At 37.7% G+C, this 21,598-nt stretch overlaps 2 protein-coding genes and 4 non-coding genes across 7 annotated transcripts in view; all 6 read left to right on the top strand.

Moving 5' to 3' along the window:
• rps7 (ribosomal protein S7) overlaps window positions 1-2,767 on the top strand; it is a 117,773-nt gene extending 115,006 nt beyond the window's left edge. For both annotated transcript variants that reach the window (XM_077220891.1, XM_077220892.1), the window contains exons 4-7: window positions 398-541; window positions 1,476-1,540; window positions 1,993-2,143; window positions 2,656-2,767. In XM_077220891.1, the coding sequence (XP_077077006.1) occupies window positions 398-541; window positions 1,476-1,540; window positions 1,993-2,143; window positions 2,656-2,733 (438 nt within the window). In that variant the 3' untranslated portion in view covers window positions 2,734-2,767. The remainder of the gene's footprint in view (window positions 1-397; window positions 542-1,475; window positions 1,541-1,992; window positions 2,144-2,655) is intronic.
• LOC143729863 (small nucleolar RNA SNORA73 family) lies at window positions 77-297 on the top strand. The gene has a single exon (XR_013200119.1). It is a non-coding gene; the product is annotated as a small nucleolar RNA SNORA73 family (small nucleolar RNA).
• LOC143729864 (small nucleolar RNA SNORA73 family) lies at window positions 1,168-1,387 on the top strand. The gene has a single exon (XR_013200120.1). It is a non-coding gene; the product is annotated as a small nucleolar RNA SNORA73 family (small nucleolar RNA).
• On the top strand, window positions 1,669-1,889 carry LOC143729861 (small nucleolar RNA SNORA73 family). The gene has a single exon (XR_013200117.1). It is a non-coding gene; the product is annotated as a small nucleolar RNA SNORA73 family (small nucleolar RNA).
• LOC143729862 (small nucleolar RNA SNORA73 family) lies at window positions 2,171-2,391 on the top strand. The gene has a single exon (XR_013200118.1). It is a non-coding gene; the product is annotated as a small nucleolar RNA SNORA73 family (small nucleolar RNA).
• Window positions 2,768-3,428: 661 nt separating the features above from the next.
• Window positions 3,429-8,012, top strand: allc (allantoicase). The gene is made up of 11 exons (XM_077220886.1): window positions 3,429-3,856; window positions 3,942-3,992; window positions 4,096-4,183; window positions 4,516-4,635; window positions 4,730-4,809; window positions 4,905-5,037; window positions 6,044-6,199; window positions 6,605-6,678; window positions 6,758-6,866; window positions 7,389-7,516; window positions 7,606-8,012. Exons 1-11 carry the CDS (start codon window positions 3,767-3,769, stop codon window positions 7,774-7,776), a joined length of 1,200 nt encoding a protein of 399 aa, XP_077077001.1. The 5' UTR covers window positions 3,429-3,766; the 3' UTR covers window positions 7,777-8,012.
• Window positions 8,013-21,598: the final 13,586 nt, after the last annotated feature.

The raw sequence follows: 21,598 nt of genomic DNA on the forward strand, positions 1-21,598 counted from the left end.
TGGATGATAACCATTGCAGGAGCTCAGCTACAGCATTAGTACAATAAATAGCTGTTAGAACTGATAATTGACATAACCAACGTGGACATCCTGTGAGATGGCTCTCATGTGGCTCTGTCCGTGTGGCGTAAGGGAGCGCAGCACTTCTGTGCCATGACGTACAGTCCCGTTCCACGACGTTGTATATCAAGCTTGTCCCCGGCCTCTGGCTGGTGTGGACGGCGTCCTGTATATTCCTACATCTTCCCAGAGCCCTTTGGGCCGTTACTGGGGAGGTAAACCATGCAGTGCACATGCCCTCCACTGTAAAAAGTAAAACTTGTTGAACACTAGGTTCAGTCTTTCGTAGATTTATGCATCGTGTGCTAGTTTACACTATTCATTCTCTCTCTTGCAGGAAATTGAGGTTGGTGGTAGCAGGAAAGCCATCATCATCTTTGTGCCGGTGCCCCAGCTGAAGTCCTTCCAGAAGATCCAGGTGAGGCTCGTGCGTGAGCTGGAAAAGAAATTCAGCGGCAAGCATGTGGTGTTCATCGCACAGGTGAGACTCGTCCTTTTTAAGCATTTGATTTTTAATGTAGAACAAGTGTTAGGTGTGCTGTACTTTGTATGTATTGTTGTACATTTAGTTGCTGCTAAAACTGTCCTAGTGTTTAGTGCAAATTATTTTTTTATTGTCATTTAGAGTGGAATTTTTAATGACCTCATTAAATCCAAATTAAACTTGTGGCTTTTAGTCAAGTCTGTTCGTTTGAGGCCATTGTTTATGCTAGTGTGATTCTACACATTGAGATGTTAACATTCAAATGCTCTTTATATTTAAAAATTGTGCATACCTGGTAGTTTGACTGGACAACTAAAAATTAGAAATGTCCAATCCAGTGCACTAGAGTAATTTGATTTGGTCAGTCACATTACACAGATATGTTCTATTAAAATTAGTTTGTCCAAATCAAATGCTCTTTAGATTTAAAATGATGATCTTCACCTTGCACTGACCTATTGGATATTTCTAAAAGGGTAACAAGCCCTTTTATATCCTGCCAGACATTCTGTTTCAGTTGCACAGTGTTTGCACTGTACCAGATAACACTTGTCAAGTCATTTCATGGGGTCCTTAAACCTTGACTATAACATGAATCTTAGCTTTAGTGTGATTTTGATTTACCAACGTGGACATCCTGTGAGATGGCTCTCATTTGGCTCTGTCCGTGTGGCGTAAGGGAGCGCAGCACTTCGGTGCCATGACGTACAGTCCCGTTCCACGACGTTGTATATCAAGCTTGTCCCCGGCCTCTGGCTGGTGTGGACGGCGTCCTGTATATTCCTACATCTTCCCAGAGCCCTTTGGGCCGTTACTGGGAGGTAAACCATGCAGTGCACATGCCATTTAGACCCACAATAATGTGATGTTGCTCAAGAATTAGCACGTTGACAACCAAATTAATGGTTTTAATCTTGATATTTTTTTCCAGAGAAGAATCCTGCCTAAACCCACAAGGAAAAGCCGCACAAAAAACAAGCAGAAGCGTCCCAGGAGGTAAATGTCGTCTTGTTGCATTTTGGAAGCTGTGTTTGCGGAGTCAGGGTTAGTAGTGCTTGCTTTCTCAGTGTGAATTTCCCTACCATATCAGAGTTGTGCTGATTGGCCTGTTAGCGTGACGTAAACCAACGTGGACATCCTGTGAGATGGCTCTCATGTGGCTCTGTCCGTGTGGCGTAAGGGAGCGCAGCACTTCTGTGCCATGACGTACAGTCCCGTTCCACGACGTTGGATAGCAAGCTTGTCCCCGGCCTCTGGCTGGTGTGGACGGCGTCCTGTATATTCCTACATCTTCCCAGAGCCCTTTGGGCCATTACTGGGGAGGTAAACCATGCAGTGTACATTAAAAATCTGTTATATTTAGGATGTTTCGTGTTTTTAGGTGACATGAACCTAGTGTTTAGTGGATGAACACTAAACTTGTCCACTTAATCTGTCTTCTCCTTTAGCCGAACTCTGACTAATGTGCATGATGCTATCCTTGAGGACCTGGTCTTCCCCAGCGAAATTGTTGGCAAAAGGATTCGCGTGAAACTGGACAGCAGCAGGCTCATCAAGGTCCACCTCGACAAGGCACAGCAAAACAACGTTGAACACAAAGTGAGTACTATCCTTAAATGCAGTAACCCAACGTGGACATCCTGTGAGATGGCTCTCATGTGGCTCTGTCCGTGTGGCGTAAGGGAGCGCAGCACTTCGGTGCCATGACGTACAGTCCCGTTCCACGACGTTGGATAGCAAGCTTGTCCCTGGCCTCTGGCTGGTGTGGACGGCGTCCTGTATATTCCTACATCTTCCCAGAGCCCTTTGGGCCGTTACTGGGGAGGTAAACCATGCAGTGTACACTATTAATTGTTAAAGTTGGGGTTCTATTTTGGGATTTGATGAATTATCAGGCAATCCAAATTTGATTTGTGCAAGTAATCGTTCTTTGATTGTTTTGATCCTTGACTTTAACTGGAGATGTGTATACATTTTGAAAAACCCATCAATTAGTAAACTCTAGCTTTATTTTCAGCTCTACATTTAAATTTATAAGTAACTGTCACAATTTCTTAATTAGCCTCTTCACTGAATTTTAATTTTAAGCTCATTTGTGGTTCTTGTTTCAGGTTGAGACCTTCTCTGGTGTCTACAAGAAGCTCACAGGCAAGGATGTGATATTTGAATTCCCGGAGTTCCAACTGTAAAGTGCAGATGACAAAATAAATTTGTTTACTGTCATGTCCCCTGTCTTTTTTAAAATTATTTTACCACATTAAGTGTCTTGTTTTTTTATTTTATATATGGTCTTATGAGTAAGATGTTAGTTCATGAAAACATTGTGGCATAAAAATATGGTGTTCTGAAGTGGTAAGGATTGCTATGACTTCACTCTTGTCTGCACATTATAAATGTTAATCAGATCGCAGTGTCCCATGTGTTGGCCCTGTTTTTATGAAGGCCACAATGAACCGTATCTTTTATAGTGCCTAAACTCATTCCTGGCCCAATCCTGGGTCGATATAGATGTAAATGTAGGCTAACCTTGGTTAAATTTCCAGTGGGAGTATATCTATACTATATAAGTAAATTAGGTTATTTTTTTTACATTATTTGAAAATATCTTAAATTAATTTTTTTTTTTTTTAAATAGTGTGTTTTAAAAAAAAAAACGTTCCTGAATTCAAGCTTGTAAAATGCCCCTTGTGATTGCAGTGTTCCAGTCTGTAACGAGACAGCATAAAATGTGCATAATTACATCAATGTAAAGTGGTAGTAAAGAAATCTCACCACATGTAGGTTGTTAAAACAGAAATTCAGATTTATAAAAGTGTAATAAATGGAAAATAATCTAGTTATTGTACGACAGAGGGCGCTGTTTTTCCACAAAGACTACATTACTGACATGGGGTAGAGAATGAAGTTCAAAGTATTAATAAACCAGAAATTAGACATACAATCTGCACATTTCTGTTCTTAACTCTAGTTACTACAGATGACCCGTGAGTGTATTTAAAAATCCACTCTTTACTTTCATAAAATTCAACGTTAGTTGATCATAAATGATGGACTTCGCTCTGTTATACAGTTTGTTTTGGAGAGGGTAACGTTAGTTAAATATTATCAGTCAGCCTATTATGTCGCAGCGAGTTAGCGCTTCTCTACCGACCTCTTTTTAGCTTCTTGTGATATTAAACTAATTAATTTTTAAACAAAGAATTAGCTCAAATCAGCATAAACATGGCAACGCGACCTATACAGAAGGCGGTCAGCAGTCAGCCACATTTCCTGCAGTTCAACAACCTCGCATGTGAAACAGCTGGAGGAAAGGTGAAAAACACTGCATTTTAAATATTCGGATGTTCTTTGTTACACTGTATTTGCTAATAAAGTACTAACGTTGTTGTCATTAAAGGTGATTTTTGCCACAGATGAGTGGTTTGCCCCTGCCAGAAATCTATTGAAGGTATAAAGTAATTTTGCTTGTAGGCTACTCAGGTAATATTCATGTATTCAAACTTTTCTAGAATTATCTGATATTAAAAATGTTGTTCTAAAATTATCTGAAGCGAGACCCTCCAGAATTCATAGCCTCAGCGTTTACTGAATATGGGAAATGGATGGATGGCTGGGAAACCCGGAGGAAAAGAATTCCAGGTATTAGTCCATTTTCACAAATCAAAGTTCACTGTATAACTGAAATAGGGTTCTGTGTGTTCCTCATTTCTCTCTAATGAGCGAGTTCCATTGAACCTGGATGAGTTAGAGTAGAATAGCTGCAGGCTACGTCCTTCTATCATCCATCCAGTCTCTCTGAAGATCTGTAAAATGAACTCATGTGAGAAAGATGTACTGCAACACTGAGATGCTTCCTCATTTGATCAGGATTTCGGGGCATGTTTTGTAATCTCAAAGAGTGCTCTGTCTGTACTTACAACAGATTTGGTGATCTCATGAAAGATGCATGTGTCTCTCATCTTGTGTTAAAGGTCACGACTGGTGCATTGTACAGTTAGGAGTTCCAGGAGTTATTCATGGCTTTGATGTGGACACATCGTTCTTCACGGGGAACTATGCCCCATACGCCTCCATTCAAGTGGCCTGTCTTGGTAGGTATCTATGGTTGTGGCCTGTAAGTATATGTTAAAGGATAAAGTGTAAGGTTACCTTGATTATATCTAATATATGTCACTTCTAAATCAGATCAGATTCCATTGTTCACTCTTGAAGGAGATCGTACAGGCATGGCAGCTTCCCCAAGCCAGTTTGAAGCTGTGGCAAAGGTGTAAAATATCGTCTAGTGTGCTAGATAATGCATAAAATCTACAGACTGTGTTTCCAAAGGGAACAGCACTTAGTCTGAATTTTTGTTGAACAGCTCAACTCAGACAGCTGGAAGGAGATTGTCCCGATGACAGAGATGAAGCCGGGTTACTATGAATCATGCCACAACTACCTGAGTGTCACCTATCCACACAGAGTTACCCATATCCGCCTCAACATATATCCAGGTAATACATGTTCCGCAACATGAATCATTTGATGCAATTTTAAAAAATGACAAAACAGAGAATGTGATCATTCATAATAATAATAAAAAATTGCCTGGGGAGAGATGCTACAACGGAGCAACATCTTAGAGAGCCATTTATTTTGTAAAATGAATACAAATGAAGGCTTGTAAAAGGATAATAAAATATTAACGTTTTATTTATATACCACCTTAAAACTGGAGTGAATGTGTTTTTTTTTCCAAATTTGTGGTTTTATGTGGTGTTTTATTTACTCATTTTTCTTAGCAGATTATTTCTTGCCCAAGGTGCTTACAGGAAAAGATTCTTTCAACGAATTGTTGAAAGAATTCTAGCTCTGAATTAAAGCTGAAGTTTGTAATTTGTAATTGCATCACCAAACAGAAAATAAATATAATAGCACTCCCCGTGCCAGCCATTGCAGTCAAATTTTTAGTCCTGAACTAAACCATACTTTAAAGTGCTACTTTTTTTCAGTAGTCTGTGGGTATTTTTCCTACAGTGTTTAAAAAAAGTCTAAATGTTATAAGCTATGAACCTGCTACGAGATGAAGCACAAAATTACAAACTTTGATTTGAAGCATAAAAGTATTTGAAAATCTGATAAAGAGACAAAAGGTACACAAATGAGTACCTAATGGCTTTAATGAGGGGAAAGAACCCCATAAACCCCAATTATGTAAATAACATAATTGAATGTAAAACGATGGAGAAATATAAAACAATTTATTTGATGTTGACTTTATATAGAAACAAAATATTTAACGTTTATATACACTTTTATATTCTATTGACTGTTGCTCTCTGTTGGTTGAGCCAATGAGTTTGTGTTGGGCTGGTTAGGATGCTTAAACAAACAAAGCAATATTTTGATACAGTTTTTACGCTTTTTCTGGAATATCAACCTACTTATAGTTGTTTCTGCATATTAAAATACAACGTCAAAAAAACATTTCAGCTTAATTTTTTTGTTTGATGTTTGCAGATGGCGGCATTGCACGGCTGAAAGTGTATGGCATTGGGAAGAAGGACTGGTCTACTGTGCCTGGCCAAGACCTAGTGGATCTTGTTGCCCTGGTTAATGGAGGCGTATGCGTAGGCTACAGCGATGCCCACTACGGTCACCCACGCAATATGATTGGTGAGTGATTCTTTGGACTCCCAGACAGAACCATAGAGTTGGCCCAGATCCACACCTGGTACACGTGGATTCCACACGGCCCAGATGTGGGCCAAGACTATGTTGCTGTCTGGGCTGACAAGTTGAGAAACATTTTAAAAAGGCATTATGTTTTTGTTTTTTTCTGTTGAGCCAAGAGAAACATCAAAAATGCAGACTGCTTTTACAGATAACAAACTCTGCTTTCAATCAGGCATATCATAAAAAACAATCCATACTCAATTTTTATGAATATTAAACATCACTTCCCAATAAATAAGTTATGGACTATTTAATGATTCTTTGGAGAAGATTATGGAATAAAATGAGAGATTTTGAGATCTAGATTAGCACTCTGTGATTGTCTGAATGTGTGCTTCTCCGTAGCCCTAGGGAGAGCTGACAACATGGGTGATGGGTGGGAGACAGCCAGACGCCTGGATCGGCCCAAAATTTTAATGGTAAAAGCAGTCTTGTCATTTTAGGAAACATCATAGATATCAGTTATACCTCACGCAGGGCCCTTATATTGCTTTTCAGGTGGACGAGAAAGGCATATTGCAGGTACCAGGCTGTGAGTGGGCTATTCTCAGACTAGGACATCCTGGCATCATAAGCAAAATTGAGCTGGACACCAACCATTTTAAAGGTACCAGAAGTATTCAATATTTTGTATTTTTTTATTTTAAGCACGCTAATTCTAATTTTATTGCATTTTCTGTTTAAATGTTTTCCATCTTAGATGACCTTTGTACATTCTATTCATAAAATAACTCCTGAAATAAATGTATCACGGTTTCCACAGAAATATTAAGCAATACAACTGTTTTCAACATTGATAATAGAAATGTTTCTTGATCACCAAATCTGCATATTAGAGAATGATTTCTGAAAGATCACGTGACACTGAAGACTGGAGTAATGATGTTGAAAATTCAGCTTTGCCATCCACGAATAAATACATTTTAAAATACATTAACATAGAAAATAGTTATTTTAAATTGTAATAATATTTCATATTATTACTGTTTTGGTTAGCATTAGAGTCTTTATTTTAAAAACATTAAAAGATCTTACTTACCCCAAACTTTTGAACCGTTTTAACTCCAAGCTTGAAATGTGCTTTTTCTTTTTTTATATTGGCTATTTAAAAAAACAACTATTGTCTTAGGGAATTTTCCAGACTCCTGCAAGATCGAGGCCTGCAGTTTGACCCCAGATGAGGAGAAGAATTTAATTCTTAACCAGTGGCGCTCTGACAAAAGCCCCAAGTGGAGAATTCTCCTTCCTCCTCAAAAAGTATGAATTGCACAAATTTCATTTGCCTTCATCTTCAACTTTATTCCTTTTTGTTCTCTGTAAATGTGATCACAATCTTCCTCATCTAGCTGAAGGCACACCACAGGCACTTGTTTTCTGGGGAGTCTGTGGTGCATTGTGGGCCTGTGACTCATGTGCGTTTGGTCATAGCTCCTGACGGAGGGGTCAGCAGACTCAGGTTCTGGGGTCGACCGGTGTCCAACAACGTGACTCACCCTCAACAAATCTCCAAACTGTGATGTCATCATGTATTTTCAACACACAGTTACGGAAGAATGAAGCTCATGACATTAGCTGTGATATAAAATATTAACAATAAAATGTAAATAATTGTGGTAATTACAATACTATATACAATAGTATATAGTACTATATGCAAATACTATACATTTACCTAATAGTGGTACAGTAAATAATTGAATTTTACTGTCAATAAATTTCTCTCATAATAACTAATAAAATGTGACTTCAGTAATTTTGTTTGCCTCGTATATTTCCTATACTGACATTTTAGATATAAAAATAGTTTTGAAAATAGTTATTCTGTCATGTGAATGTTTGCCTAGATCTGTTTTAATTTGTGAAGCAAAAAAAAAAAAAAAAAAAAAGAGCAAATGCTGACAGTCTCAAGTTAACCAACATGATTTTTATGTCCATAGACACATAAGTACTCCGCACAGAATGTACAATGGAAATATTCTGGGAATGATATAATACAAAGTATAATATTTGAAGAACTAACATTTTTGTAAACATTTGAAAAGTTCTGCTTGCATACCTCAGAAACAGCTCTGGGATATGATAAAAATTATTGTTATAATTTAATAATTAATTTAAAATGACTAAAATAATAGTAGTAATATTACTACTAATCAGTATTATTGTAGTATTTTTTATAGTGATTATTGATAGATCTTTTCACTGCTTTCAACAAAATTGCTATATTATAAAAGGAATAAAAGTGTATAATTAGAATCTTCTTTTTTTTTTTTTTTAAATCATCATGCCTGATGTATCCTTCTTTGATAGGCAGTATTTTCTAAAATATTTCTTTGACATTTTTCCTATACAGGAACATGCAGCAATTGGTCTTTGATTATAAAAAATATGTCTTGAGTCAAGAAACGAATTGGAGCTTATCTCTATTCACATGAAAAGTTGTTGACATATTCCTTTGACGTTTCTTTCACTATGTGCTTATCCCTCGGAACAGTTGGTTAAAAAAACAAGGTGGGATTTTGACATTCAATGACATGTTTAAAACTTTCTGCCATTTACTCTGTACAATTGCACAGATAGCTTCTGCAGATGCAGAGATTTTCCATTGAGCTGTGTCCCCCCCCCCCCCCCCCCCCCCAACCAATCATTTTGTCATGTTTCTCCACAGATTAAGGCAGCGGTCCATAGCAGGACAAATTGTGTCGGCATAGTTGATAAGGATTCTGCAGGAGTCAAGTGCTATCAGGTCAGGCCTTCTGTGCTCCAGCCATATAAAATACAGTCAGTGGACCTCATTGATGCAGAAGAAATGTCAATGTTCATGCAACCATTCCAGTGCAAATTGTTGCATTAAATTGAATACATAAGAATGATTTTACAAACTGTTCACATTCTGCTTTCGTTTCATGAATGAGGTCCAATGTGCTGGACACATATATTCATTGAATTGGAGTGAGAAAAGATGTCACTATTTTTACAAAGCAATACAATTCATATTAAGATTGCAGCATGGACAAAACAAAATAAGCAAAATTAAAAAAACCAAATATGATGATGGATATAGTTTTGGATGTCCTTGAACAGACTGAGCATGTGGAGATGATGTAGACAGCACCAGACATCTCTTATTTCTCTGGAGTCAAACAGGCTGCATTCTGATTAATTACAGTATATTATGCTCACTCATGCAGACACATGAACACACTCACTCACACACACTCGGGGCTCTTTGCTGCGGAGAAAGATAAGTGTTTGTCGGGCTGAGCTTAAATGACAGACGGGGCTGAACTGCACACTCAGCACTTAGCTTTGAGAAAAGGTCAGTGTGAAATATCGGATGTGTCTTTATTAGTATGAAATATTTCAGCTTGGTTTTTCCACGCTGAATATAGTTGAAAAAATAAATATTTGTTTGTGCTCATTGCCATCCAGATTAGTTTATCATGCTTTTCTCAATTCATTTAAAACAGGTTGCATAGTTCAGGAGACTTGTTCCTGGTTTCACAGACAAGGCTTAAGATAGTCCCAGACTAAAATGCACGTTTGAGCTGTTTTAACTGAAAGCAACTTGCACTGACATATCTTAAACTGTGTCAGTGCCATTGTCTTGTCTCAAGTAAACACTAGTAATGTTTTTTTCTAAGGCATATTCTAATAAATGCTTCTTAAATTTATTAGTTTAACTAAGGCCTACCCCTGGTTTAATCTAAGCCTTGTCTGTGAACGTTCTCAATTGTTTCATTTAACTTACAACTTAGTCTCCAGTGTTTCCTCCTAAACTGTCTAAAGAGAGAGAAAAAAAGTCACAAATGAGACATTATGAATATGGCATAGCTTAAATCATTTAGTGTTGGAAGAATCTGATAAGAAATATATTAAATCGAATTGAATTAAGTTGAATTGAATTGGAAGCTCAAATTGTTTTAAGTGGAGACATTAGGGTTATTATAGTTAACTAAAACTAAAGCACTAAGATCATTTCATGAATTGAAATACATGTCAACTGAAATAAAATAAAATAAGAAAAATGTTTTTATTTCAGCCAGTTGCTAAGCAATGTTTCTCATTTTGTTGTACTAAAATAACTAAAACTGAAAAATATATATAAAAAAACTACCACAAATGACAAAATGCACAACAAAATGACTAAAACGTTCAAATGAAAATGAAAACGGAAAATATAAAAGTAACTAATTCAAAATATTAATAAAAACTTATAATAGTATCTCAATACTAAATAACATGATACTAAAATAACATTGCTTTGTGTCTGGGCAATCAGAGGCTATTATGATAAATCATTGATATCTTGTCTGAAACATGAATATGAGATTCTTTTTCTCGTTCCATTTACTTGTTCCATGTGTGATTCCTCAGCAGAGCTATCTGACTCCACTGTCACCACATACTGTTCTCAGATGTACATTTAATCCAGTGCTCACCAGGAGAGGGCGACAGAGGTCCAACAAACCTCCTCCGACCCCGCAGGTAATGTGAGACTTGTGTGCATCTGCTATCTTTGCATGACCTCTCTGACACACAGGCGCGGAGCTGGCACCCATCAGAAATTCGCTTTTGATTATTGATGCTTATCAAATATTTTATTGCCCTGTAAACACCCATTTACGGTCTTTGACTAATGTCTGGCGAGGAGAACTGGTCATTCATGCTGTATTGATGTCAATCGACGACTATTCTTCATTTTTCTTTTATCCTTATTCTTGTGTTTTAATTCAGCCATTATAGCCTTTATTCTGGTCATCCCACTATACATGAATAATCCACCTATTATCTTAAGTCTTGTTAGAAAACAAAAAAAACTATTCTTGGGACCTTACCTTATGTGAATTATTTTAGATAATCTATTTAGATTATGGAATAGAACGGGTCCTGCAGCAGGTGGATTAATAGCAACAAGTAGCATCAAGCTACATCACACAATTTAAAAGATTAATATTACACTTTTACTTAAAGCTCACTTTAAAACAACTTAGAGAATTTATATCATATTCCGGTCGCGGTTTAAAATGGGTTTAAGTCAAAAAAAGATGTTGAAATATGTTATATTTAGCATTTTATATGCAGCTATACGGTCTCTCAATCACTCTTGTGAGGCAAACTATGACCTGTCTTGTCTTCAACAAAAATAAGCATATTAAGTTGGGTAAATACTGACAGAACGTGCACATAGTCCAGTTGTCAGTTCATACACATTGATGAAGTAGTAAAAAAAGAAATGAAATAATCAAATCTATTTCTCATCACCCCGAGGTAGAGAAACATTTCACCTGCCCTGATCTGAATACGCTCCATGAAATTCAAATTTGTAATACCAGCACCCTAATACATATACACACAAACACGCACACACAAACTCCCTTCATGCCTCCACCTTGCCCTCCTCTCTTATTCGGCAGCCCTCTCCATCAATATCTGTCGGTTGGCTGCCAAAAAGAAGGATATGCTCAGGAATTAACTCTTTTTTTTTCTAACCCTTCCCTTCCAGCATGTTTGGATTTTCTCTGTTTGATCTGGACTGTTAAATAAGACGAATGCTATTAGAAATTCATGGCTGTGCCGTGGCATCAATAAATGATTAGTTTGCTGTGCTTGCCAGTGATTGATTGGCTGGGCAGGGGATGTATTGGAACCAGACTCATTCAATGCCACGGCGAGTCGCTGCGGCTTAGCTTATCAGTGCCTGAACAACTTAAAGTGCTGTTTGTTAAGAAAGTAAAAAAGGAAGAAATTGAGAGAGAGAGAGAGAGAGAGAGAGAGAGAGAGAGAGAGAGAGAGAGAGAGAGAGAGAGAGAGAGAGAGAGAGAGAGAGAGAGAGAGAGAGAGAGAGAGAGAGAGAGAGAGAGAGATGGGAATTAAAGAACGCTTGTAGTTAATTGCATTTATTTACTCAGCTCTGATCAATTTAGTATCCATAAATGCATCTTTGCAAAAAACATTTTAAACCAGTAAATCATTGTCAAGGTATATTAATGACTGTATATTACACTGTATTATTATGATGTACTGTGTAGATACAAGTAAATACAGTAGTTTCTGTGATGGCAAAGCTACATTTTCAGTATGATCATGATCCTTCAGAAATCCTTCTAATATGCTGATTTGGTGCTCAATCATTTCTTATCAATGTTGAAAACAGTTCTACTGCTTAATATTTTTTTTGTGGAAACCTTGATGCTTCTTTCAGGATTCTTTGATGAATAGAAAGTTCAAAAGAACAGGATTAATTTGAAATATAATATTTAATGTCACTTTTGACCAATTTAATGCTTCCTTTCCAAAAAAATCTTACTGACCCTAAGCTTTTGAATGGTATATTACACATTTCTCCATATTAGCTACTTCATTTTGATTGGTCAGTTGAAGCATTGAGCGTATAATGATGCTAAAGTGTATATTTTACCATTGGCCATGTCAAAATATGTACTGTATACAGTTATACATAATAAAACTTCTTTCTTTTCATATCAACATGTTAGAAAAGCTCATTAGCGCCATCTCGCAGTTACTACTATATCAACTGTAATAAAATTGGGAACCAAGGACTAAAAATGTTAAATGTAATATACTGTAGTGAGCATAAAACATAAAAAAATAACTGGAAGTATAGGAGTCCCCAATTAAAGCAAAAAAAATTGAAACCGTCCCCTTGAAGAACAGGTAAAAAACAACAACAAAAAAACAACAACAGGTAAGAGAATATCTAAATATGTTTGGTTGAAATGCAGATTGTTAGTAGGTCTTTAGAAGTTCTTTCTTAGTGGAAGCTTAAGATAACAGAATAATTAGAATTCCAGGGATAATGTACATTCATCTGGTCACTTTCACAAAATATTCAGATATTAATTTTGTGATGATTTCCGGCTGTCTGTAGCCTACATTATCCCTTACCTATTTGTCAAACCAAATTATGGTTTCACTCGTGTGCTAACATGCAGAGTCTTTAAATCCCAAATTCTATTTATGTAGTCTTCAAATCTCCCAGACTCAGACCCCAAGTTCACTGCCAAGTCTGAGATGAGAGCAGCCAAGCAGCAGAAAGAAGTCTCCAAAACTCCCCGTCTCCACTCATAGCGGGGTAGATACCTGCTAACGGGCCGAGTGTGTGTGTGTGTGTGAACAACTTTAAGCTGCGATGCTAATTCATTGGCTCGCAGACGCCGCCTCAGACAGAAGGCAAGAAAATCAGTGCTGCGAAGCGAATATTTTAGCTCTGCTCAAGCTCAGATAGAGTCATAAATTAATTCAGCACTTACAGGGAGTCCTCTCAACCTTGCCAGAGTCTTTCGAAGTCTCGCTTTTAGTATTTCTCGCTCTCTTTTATTTTATGTGGGGTGTGGAGACCATCATAAATCATTCATCTCATCATAACCAGATCAGACAGACGATTGTTTGGGTCATACAGTGAATCTTAAAAAAAAAAAAAAAATTCCTCCGCTGCTCAGACTGCACTGTTATTTCCAACGGCAATGCAAATCAGTGCTTTTTCTGATGGATGTTTGGGCATTTACATTTTTTGGTATACTAAAAAGACAGTTTGCAAGATGGATCCATTGAGGGATGCTATATAAAGATGTAGTTGTGCATTTTTACGACTGTCCGGATTCCAATATGTGTATTAAAACGATGACCTTTGGTGATGAATGCTCTTAATGTAACCTTGGGGAAGTGGATATTTGCAGAATTGACTCCCATGTCAGAGCTCCAAACACACCTCATACCAGCTCGTGATTGACACGGTGTGTTGCTGGTCTTGAGATTCCTATTAAACTCACTCACATATTCAGCCACCCGTCAGCAGCATCAGTGTCAGTGCCACTTCACTGGGACTGCAGCCAGAGCCAGCGTGGCAGCAGAGGTCAAACATATCTCCCTCCCCCTTAGGCCAAATCACATTTCAAACACCCGCTGTTATGGAAATTAGGCCCCTTTTCTCAAAGTTTATCCACAAGCACAATTTAGGTGCTGGAAATTAAAGCCGTTTTTGAGCTAAAAGGTTTAAAGAAGTCATTTCAGTGGTTGTGGAAACCTTTCCAGGTAACACTCTTTTGGGGGGCTGGGCTTTAACAGTGATTGACAGGCTCATTGAGTCCGTTCATTGTTGAGGAAAGGGAGAAGAGGGCACAGAGTTGGCTGTAAGTGACTGAATGAGTGAGTGAGAGAGTGTCAGCGAGGTGAAGTAACACTGATTAATGGCCTTTCTTCAGAGGGCAGTGTGTCCACCGCCAGAGATCGCCGGATAAGACCACGGAGAGGACCGTTTGAGATGCATCTGTTTGTTGATTAGGTGCCTCTTTCAAATCTTCAGTGCAAAGAAAATAACACGGTATCTAACTGATATTAGAAAGCACATAGATAAAGATGTTTTCCAGACTTGATTGTTTACTTGTGGTTATTAAGGGCAGTGTAAGATGATTTTATCTTTTAACAGGCAGCTTCTGATAGCGATAGGAGCAGTGTAACAGAAAATGCCATGACAGAAAATGAGAGGAACTCAGTCTATTTCTCCCTGTAACAACCTCATCAGCAGCATGACCCTGGGTACTCAACAATCAGACTCTACAGTATTCTGACACAAATTCATCTATCACTTTGCAGACGTTAGCCAAATTAAGACAAAAATAATTGAGAACCGTTGAGATCTTTTTTTTTTAAAGAAGAAATGAATACTTTTATTCAGCAAGGGCACATTAAATTGATCAAAATATATAAAGACATTTATATTGTTACAAAATATTTTGATTTCAAATAAATTGTTCTTTTGAACTTTATATTCATCAAAGAATCTTGAAAAGTACATGTTTCTACAAAAATATTAAGCAGCACAACTGTTTTCAACATTGATAATAATGATTAATATGTTTCTAGAGCATCAAATCAGCATATTAGAATGATTTCTGAAGGATCATGTGATGCTGAAGCCTGCAATGATGCTGAAAATTCAGGTTTGTCATCACAGGAATAAAATATATTAAAACAGAAGACGGTTATTTTAAATTGCAATTGAAATTTCGCAGTATAACTGTTTTTACTGTATTTTTGATAAAGACATGCAGCCTTAGTGAGCATAAGAGACTTCTTTCAAAAACATAAAAAAATCTAACCAACCCTAAACTTTATATGGTAGTGTATGAATTCTACCTAGAAGGACTTTTCTATGGAAATCGGGACTAGTTTGATTCAGGATGATGTGTAATCGTTGGTCTTTGTTTGCCTCTCACTCAGGAGTCAGGAAGTGAAAATGGAGCCAATGGATTTCTGCCACTTCACAGATTGTAGGCTACATATCACCATAATTGACAACAGCGAAGTTGCTCAGGACATAAGCAGCAGGTATGTTTATAACTTCAAGAAAAGCAGTAGATTATCAAGAGCAAACTGCCTCATTGATTCAGTGAATCATCATTTCCATGTTTCTCTGATCAAATCTGTATTGTTTTGAATTAAATATAAGTTTTGTAGAAATAAGTCTAACTTGAGGCATTGATTTGAAGCAACTGTATACAAATATAGCAATACATTTAGGTATTTAAGACGTAGTCGGTAAGTTTCGGCTTTCAAAAGTAGGCCTACTCTATATCTCCTCACAGGACACTATAATGCCTTTTCCCTAACTTTGTGTATTTACACAAGAAGAATCCACATCAAGGTTAACCGTCAAGCTCATTTTGTGTTCATCACAAGCATTTATTCACACTTAATGATCTCAGCCAATTTATCAGTCAGTCAGCTGGGCATTTCTTCTCAATGAATAACAAAGTCTGCCGATACAGTACGGATGCACTTGATCAATCTCGCACCCCCCTCCTTCGTCAAAAGAAATTAGCAATAAAAAAAATCAAATTGCTATCGATCGGTCTACATTGATTTCCTTTAGTCTTTTCCACTGCAATTACTCTTCGCGCAACAGCCGCTGTTTTCTGGTGATTGCTGGACGGCCAGCTGGGGTTACAGCCACACGCGGTGCTTCTCTCCCTTTCTTTCTCTCTCCCTCTTCCTCACTTCACGATCAAGGTCAACTTTAATCAACCTCAGGGCCTGTCAGCGGCTGCCGACAGCCTCAGCTGTGGCCCGCTCTCAATTCCTCTGGGCCTCGACGCGGAGGCTTACAGAATTACCCTGCTGTTCATCAAACACCCAGTTGCTCATTACTCACCGCACTCCTCCTGGAGTCATTAAGAGCCTGGGATACAAAGGACTTATAGCATCCAGACGAATGTGCTTCGCTACACTGTTGGGCTCCTGTGTACCACGGGAGGAGAACGTGTACTCATGAGTGACGCTGTTGTCGTTAGTTTGGAGCGTGATGTCGACGTCGACAGCTCTAGTTAATCTCTGGCGTTTGGTGTTTTGCAAGGTGCTTGTTTTGGCCAGAACAAATTAATCATAAATAGAGCCATACCATCAAAAACCGACTCTTGGACTGGTGGATTCAAAATACAGATACATTATTATTAGATTATCCTGTTGAATCATCAGTGTTTGAATGTATGGAAGCTGTTTGTGGTGGAACCTCTGATATTGATGTGTTCTTTGCCATTTAAAGGAATATTCTTGGGCTACGTCTACATTAATCCGGATAGATTTGAAAAAGGAGTTTTCATTTCAAACCGCTCTCCGCCCACATTAGCGTATGCAGGGGTTTTCCTAAAGTTTCTCATCCACGCTGAAACATCGGAAAACGCTACAATCACCTTTCAGCGCATGCGTAAACCCTAATAAAATTTCCAAGACAACCAAGTTATTACGCAATTCTTTTGGCGGGATCATTTTATTCAGCAAAATATCTCACCATTCACTGATGTGTCCAGGTCAGACTCACTCACCATTGTCTAAACGCATTGCTCTCATGTTTTGCCACAGGACAGCAAATACGAGTAATTTCTGTCATCTTTGCGGGACTATAATATGAAGAGTGTGCAAAGTAACATATTTTAGCAACTGTGTGAAAGTGAACAGCACATAACTGGCAAAATACCAGTATAAACATGATTATGGGTAGCCTACAATATGTGTCATATGACTAAACTTACATGATTGGTTTTAAATACATGCGTTTTACAGTCCACATAATGCCAAAAAGCCTTTTCAAATGTATCCACTTTGGAGAGTGTTTTTAAAAAGCTTTGTTTTTGTTGCTAAAACGCCGTCTCAGTGTGGACAGAAGGCCTAAACGGAAAGAAAAATATGAGTTTTCAAACAGAAACGTATTAGTCTGGACATGGCCTGGGTTTGGTACAATTTAAGCTCTCTTGACAGCATTTGTTTTGATTATTTGTTGTTGATTAACACAAAAAATCTAAATATAAAAATCAGCTCTTCCATCATTTTCTTAAAAAAAAGAAGGAAAAAAAAGATGATACAGTGAACACTTACCAATGTAAGGGAATGGCAGTTAAAAGCCAAAAGCCAAAAGAAATGTGCATTTTATAATTAAATTCATTATAATTTTATAAAAGCATTTACATTCATTCTTCTGTTAAAACCTTTATATTATTTGAGTTATAAAATTGTTTAAATAATTTTTACATTCATTTTAGGCTTTATGGTTCTGAATTTGACATGGCGACAAAGTCACTGTCCATGTTTAGTATCACTTATAGAATATATGATTATTCCCCAGTGCCTTGATGTCATATGGAATAAACATGAAATATTTCAGGCTTGCATCAGCTAGTAGATCAAGTAGAACTTCTCTTGCATATGCCCTCTAAGAATATTTTGTGTAGCTTTCCTTTGATGGTACTCTACCTGTCCTACGCGACTTTCACATGCGCTGCCACTCACAAACAGACAAAAAGAATCTGTAAAAGATTAAAAAGCACAGAACTTCCTTTATATGTCTTTATGACTGACTGACACAGCCTGCAGTCAGTGCACAGTAAGAGGCAGACATGAGGGTCACCTCCACAGAGTTTTCTACAGTGTTAAGAGCTGCTGTTGTTGACCATGTTGTCTATGACAGAGACCACAGATATGTGCTTAATGCACTAGCTTTGAAACTACTCATAGACAGTGTTATTTACGTGATTCTGTAATTCATAATTGAATGTGAAGAGACAAGAAACGTTTTGCGGTGTTTACATATTAGACATTTGACTGTAGCCTATGCATATTTTAAAATAAAATATTATTGTAAATATTTTAAATTAATGTACATAATAAGTATGTTCTTTTTTCTTTTTCTTTATTCCCTTAAATCCATTTTAATCCTTTCATTATGTAATTCCTTAATAGATATATGTATATATATATGAAGACTTCAGATGCAAAAGCCTCTAAGTGCCATCTGAAAATTTCTTCTAGAATGATAATTTTTATCAAGCTCGTATATTTAAGTTCATTCATTTCAATTAAATGTCAATGAAAATGACCTATTAATTGTCATTTAAGTGAAATTACTGAACTTAAATGTAAGAGCTTGATAAAAATGATCATTGTAGAAGAAAATTTCTTTCTTCGTAGAAGAATTTTTTTTTTTTTAGACAGTATTGTGTTTGTCTAAAGTGTCTCTGTAAAAAGCCAAACCTCATAACTTCCTATTTCACATGTGGTCCACAACCTTCTGCCCAGTAAAAGAGACATAACCGCAGTCCACTCCTTGAAGCCTCCCCCAATGAAAATGTCACATCTTCTTCACATTAATTTATTCCTTTATAACAAAGTGGATTTATGGCCGCCCTACTACTTCTGGGTTAACAATGACAGCACATGCTGAGTTACTACTTTGCACCTGAACAACACCACACACCTCACACACTTTTATGTGATTCTCTTTGTTGTGGCCCGAGAGCACGGGATACTCAGCTCTTGGTGTGCTGTCTCCCCTTCAACAGCCATCAGCTCTGTGAGCCCTGACCCGCCAATTTACTGTGACACTGCCAGTCTGCTGATATCACTCATAAAACTCGCTGATTGACGACTGATTGAAGAGAAGAAGGTGCGTTCAGTCATCACGGAATGTCATAAATTCACACGCACACACTTGGATGGTGTTGTCGTGGCTCCATGTGTCACGGTTAAACCGCTTCGGCCTGACTGGTATATCACACAGTGCACATGATGATGCCCTTCACTCTCGTTTGGGTTTTACCGCTGTAAATCAGAGGTCTGCATGCATTTGTGTGTATCTGGCATTGATTAAAGAGTTAGATGTCATTAATATATGGTAGAGCTCCTTGACATTACGTTATAAATACTGTCATGAGTGCAGTGACTTTGCACGGGTCAGAAAGCTTGTGTTTCTAGTTCTTTCTTTATCTTAATGCACTATTTATATGAGACTGCAAATACAAGGAGTTTTAAAAATATATTTTTTCTAATTGTAGATAATTAGATAATTGTATTATCTATATTTTTATTAACACTTAATCATATTGCGTCTAAGTTATCGATATAAGTAAAAATATAACATGAAGTACACTACTGTACCGCTCAAACGTTTGGATTTAGTATGATTTTTTTATAGAAATTAATACTTATTCATTGACACAAGAATGTATCGAAAGTTTAATTTTTAAAAAAAAATATATTAAAAATTAAAATAAAGATAAGTAAAAAATATTTCACAATATTATAGTTTTTACTGTATTTTTGATCAAATAAATGCTGCCTTGGTAAGCGAAAACATTAAACATTTTAACAACACTTTTGAACAGTAGTGTATATTATTAAATGTTTTATTAATTATATTTAAATATATATAAATAAATTATATAAACATTTTGATGATGTCCTAGCCTGGTTAAAACCAGACCCTTCTCAGTCGTAACTGAGTTAGGGTCTGGGGAAGGTTCATTGACAGCTCACTTCCAAAGATGCGTCATCAACGGACGTCACTCAAAAGCCTCTGGGCGCAATTGGATAGACCTTATAACCAATCAGATCGATCGTCATCTTGTAAAGCCCGCCTCAACGTTTGTGATTGGTGCCTCGATTTGGATAGATTGGAAATTAGCTTGAATGGGCTCTTCGCCAGACTAACTTGCAGAGCAAATCTAAATTTGCCAGAAGTTTGTCTGGGTTTTCCCAGGCTAATGATGTCCAGGATCTAATACTCAATATTCTCTATTTTATGGCAAGAAGTTGCTCTTTGTAAATTACTTTATAGTAGGGGACTGGAGCTCCCCCTCCGATGCTGCAACCGACATCTGGTCGTCAGGTGGAGCGCCAAAAGACACGACTGGTCGTCCATGTGAAGGACCAGCATGCTCTTTTGGAGGCTCTGTCGGCAGCAGCGCTTGTTAGGCATGAGGGTCCCACCGAGATTGCCTCGGCGGGGAAGCCCTCACGGTGATCCCCAGATCACCCTGGCCATGCAAAAAAGTAGGTCTATTCTGAGGTCCAGAATAGACACTAGATCGGGGCATAGGCGAGGGGACTGCACCTCCCTTGAGGTAAGCGAGTCTCGATCTAAGCGCTGCCATAGTCATATTCCCGCAATGGGAACATGAACTATTCACAAAGGCTGCCTCAGCGTGCTGAATGCCCAAACACGAGAGGCAACTATTGTGGCCCTCTGCTGGCCCAGGGAACGACCGCATCCAGAAACGCACAAGCGGAATGACATCCTGAAAAGTATGCAGGGTCAACGCTTGTGTTGCTCTTTTTTGAAGGAAAAAAAGAGAAAAAAGTACTCTTTCCACAAACTCTCACCGTGCTGAGGCACCCAGGGATTGGCCGCAGTGACGTTACGTCAAACGTGAGCGACAGAGCTGTTATCTTGGCAAAAGGAGGTTACAAAAAGTACTTAACAACAGGGAGCCAATAATTATGGCCAGCGTGTTTTGGAGAAAAGTACTTATTTTATATAATGGGATTTACCCTCCACTTTCAATTCTTTTACTTCAATGAAAGGTTTGATTTTTGCGCATTTTTTTAATGAAAGATCAAAAGGATAAACAATGCAGATTTATTTTTTATAGCCCTTTTCTATCATATTTACCAGGGGTGCCATTAATTCTGACCACAACTGTATATATATATATATATATATAATTTTTTTCTTTTTCTTTTACAAATCCTTATCCAGACTGTAAAAGTAATAGAACTTCATTGTGGGTAGGAAGCATTTTTTTTTTTTTAAGTGTATAACATGTCAGGACAGGTCTAGACCACACATGATCAAAAGTCCTCTCCTTTACACAAACCCACCTCACATGTTCATCACAGATGCATATCACAGCCTTGCCATCTCCCACAGAGTGTGCAGGTCGGCCATCCATCCCTGCCCCTGTTCATTAGATACCGTTGCCTGGCCTGCCAGCGCTGCGGATACAGAGTGTGAAGCAGAGAGACTGAAAATGTGTCAGGCTTGTCCACTGC

Source organism: Siphateles boraxobius, unplaced genomic scaffold (genome assembly GCF_051911475.1).
Source record: "Siphateles boraxobius isolate OS27281-9 unplaced genomic scaffold, OSU_SipBor_1 8, whole genome shotgun sequence".
Lineage (NCBI taxonomy): Eukaryota > Metazoa > Chordata > Actinopteri > Cypriniformes > Leuciscidae > Siphateles > Siphateles boraxobius.

Excerpts from the sequence above, each read along its gene's own strand:
- allc (XM_077220886.1), top strand. The coding sequence starts at position 3,767 with ATGGCAACGCGACCTATACAGAAGGCGGTCAGCAGTCAGCCACATTTC. Across the intron at positions 3,993-4,095 it reads CTGCCAGAAATCTATTGAAG|CGAGACCCTCCAGAATTCAT; the intron begins GTATAAAGTAAT and ends AATTATCTGAAG. Across the intron at positions 4,636-4,729 it reads CATTCAAGTGGCCTGTCTTG|ATCAGATTCCATTGTTCACT; the intron begins GTAGGTATCTAT and ends CTTCTAAATCAG.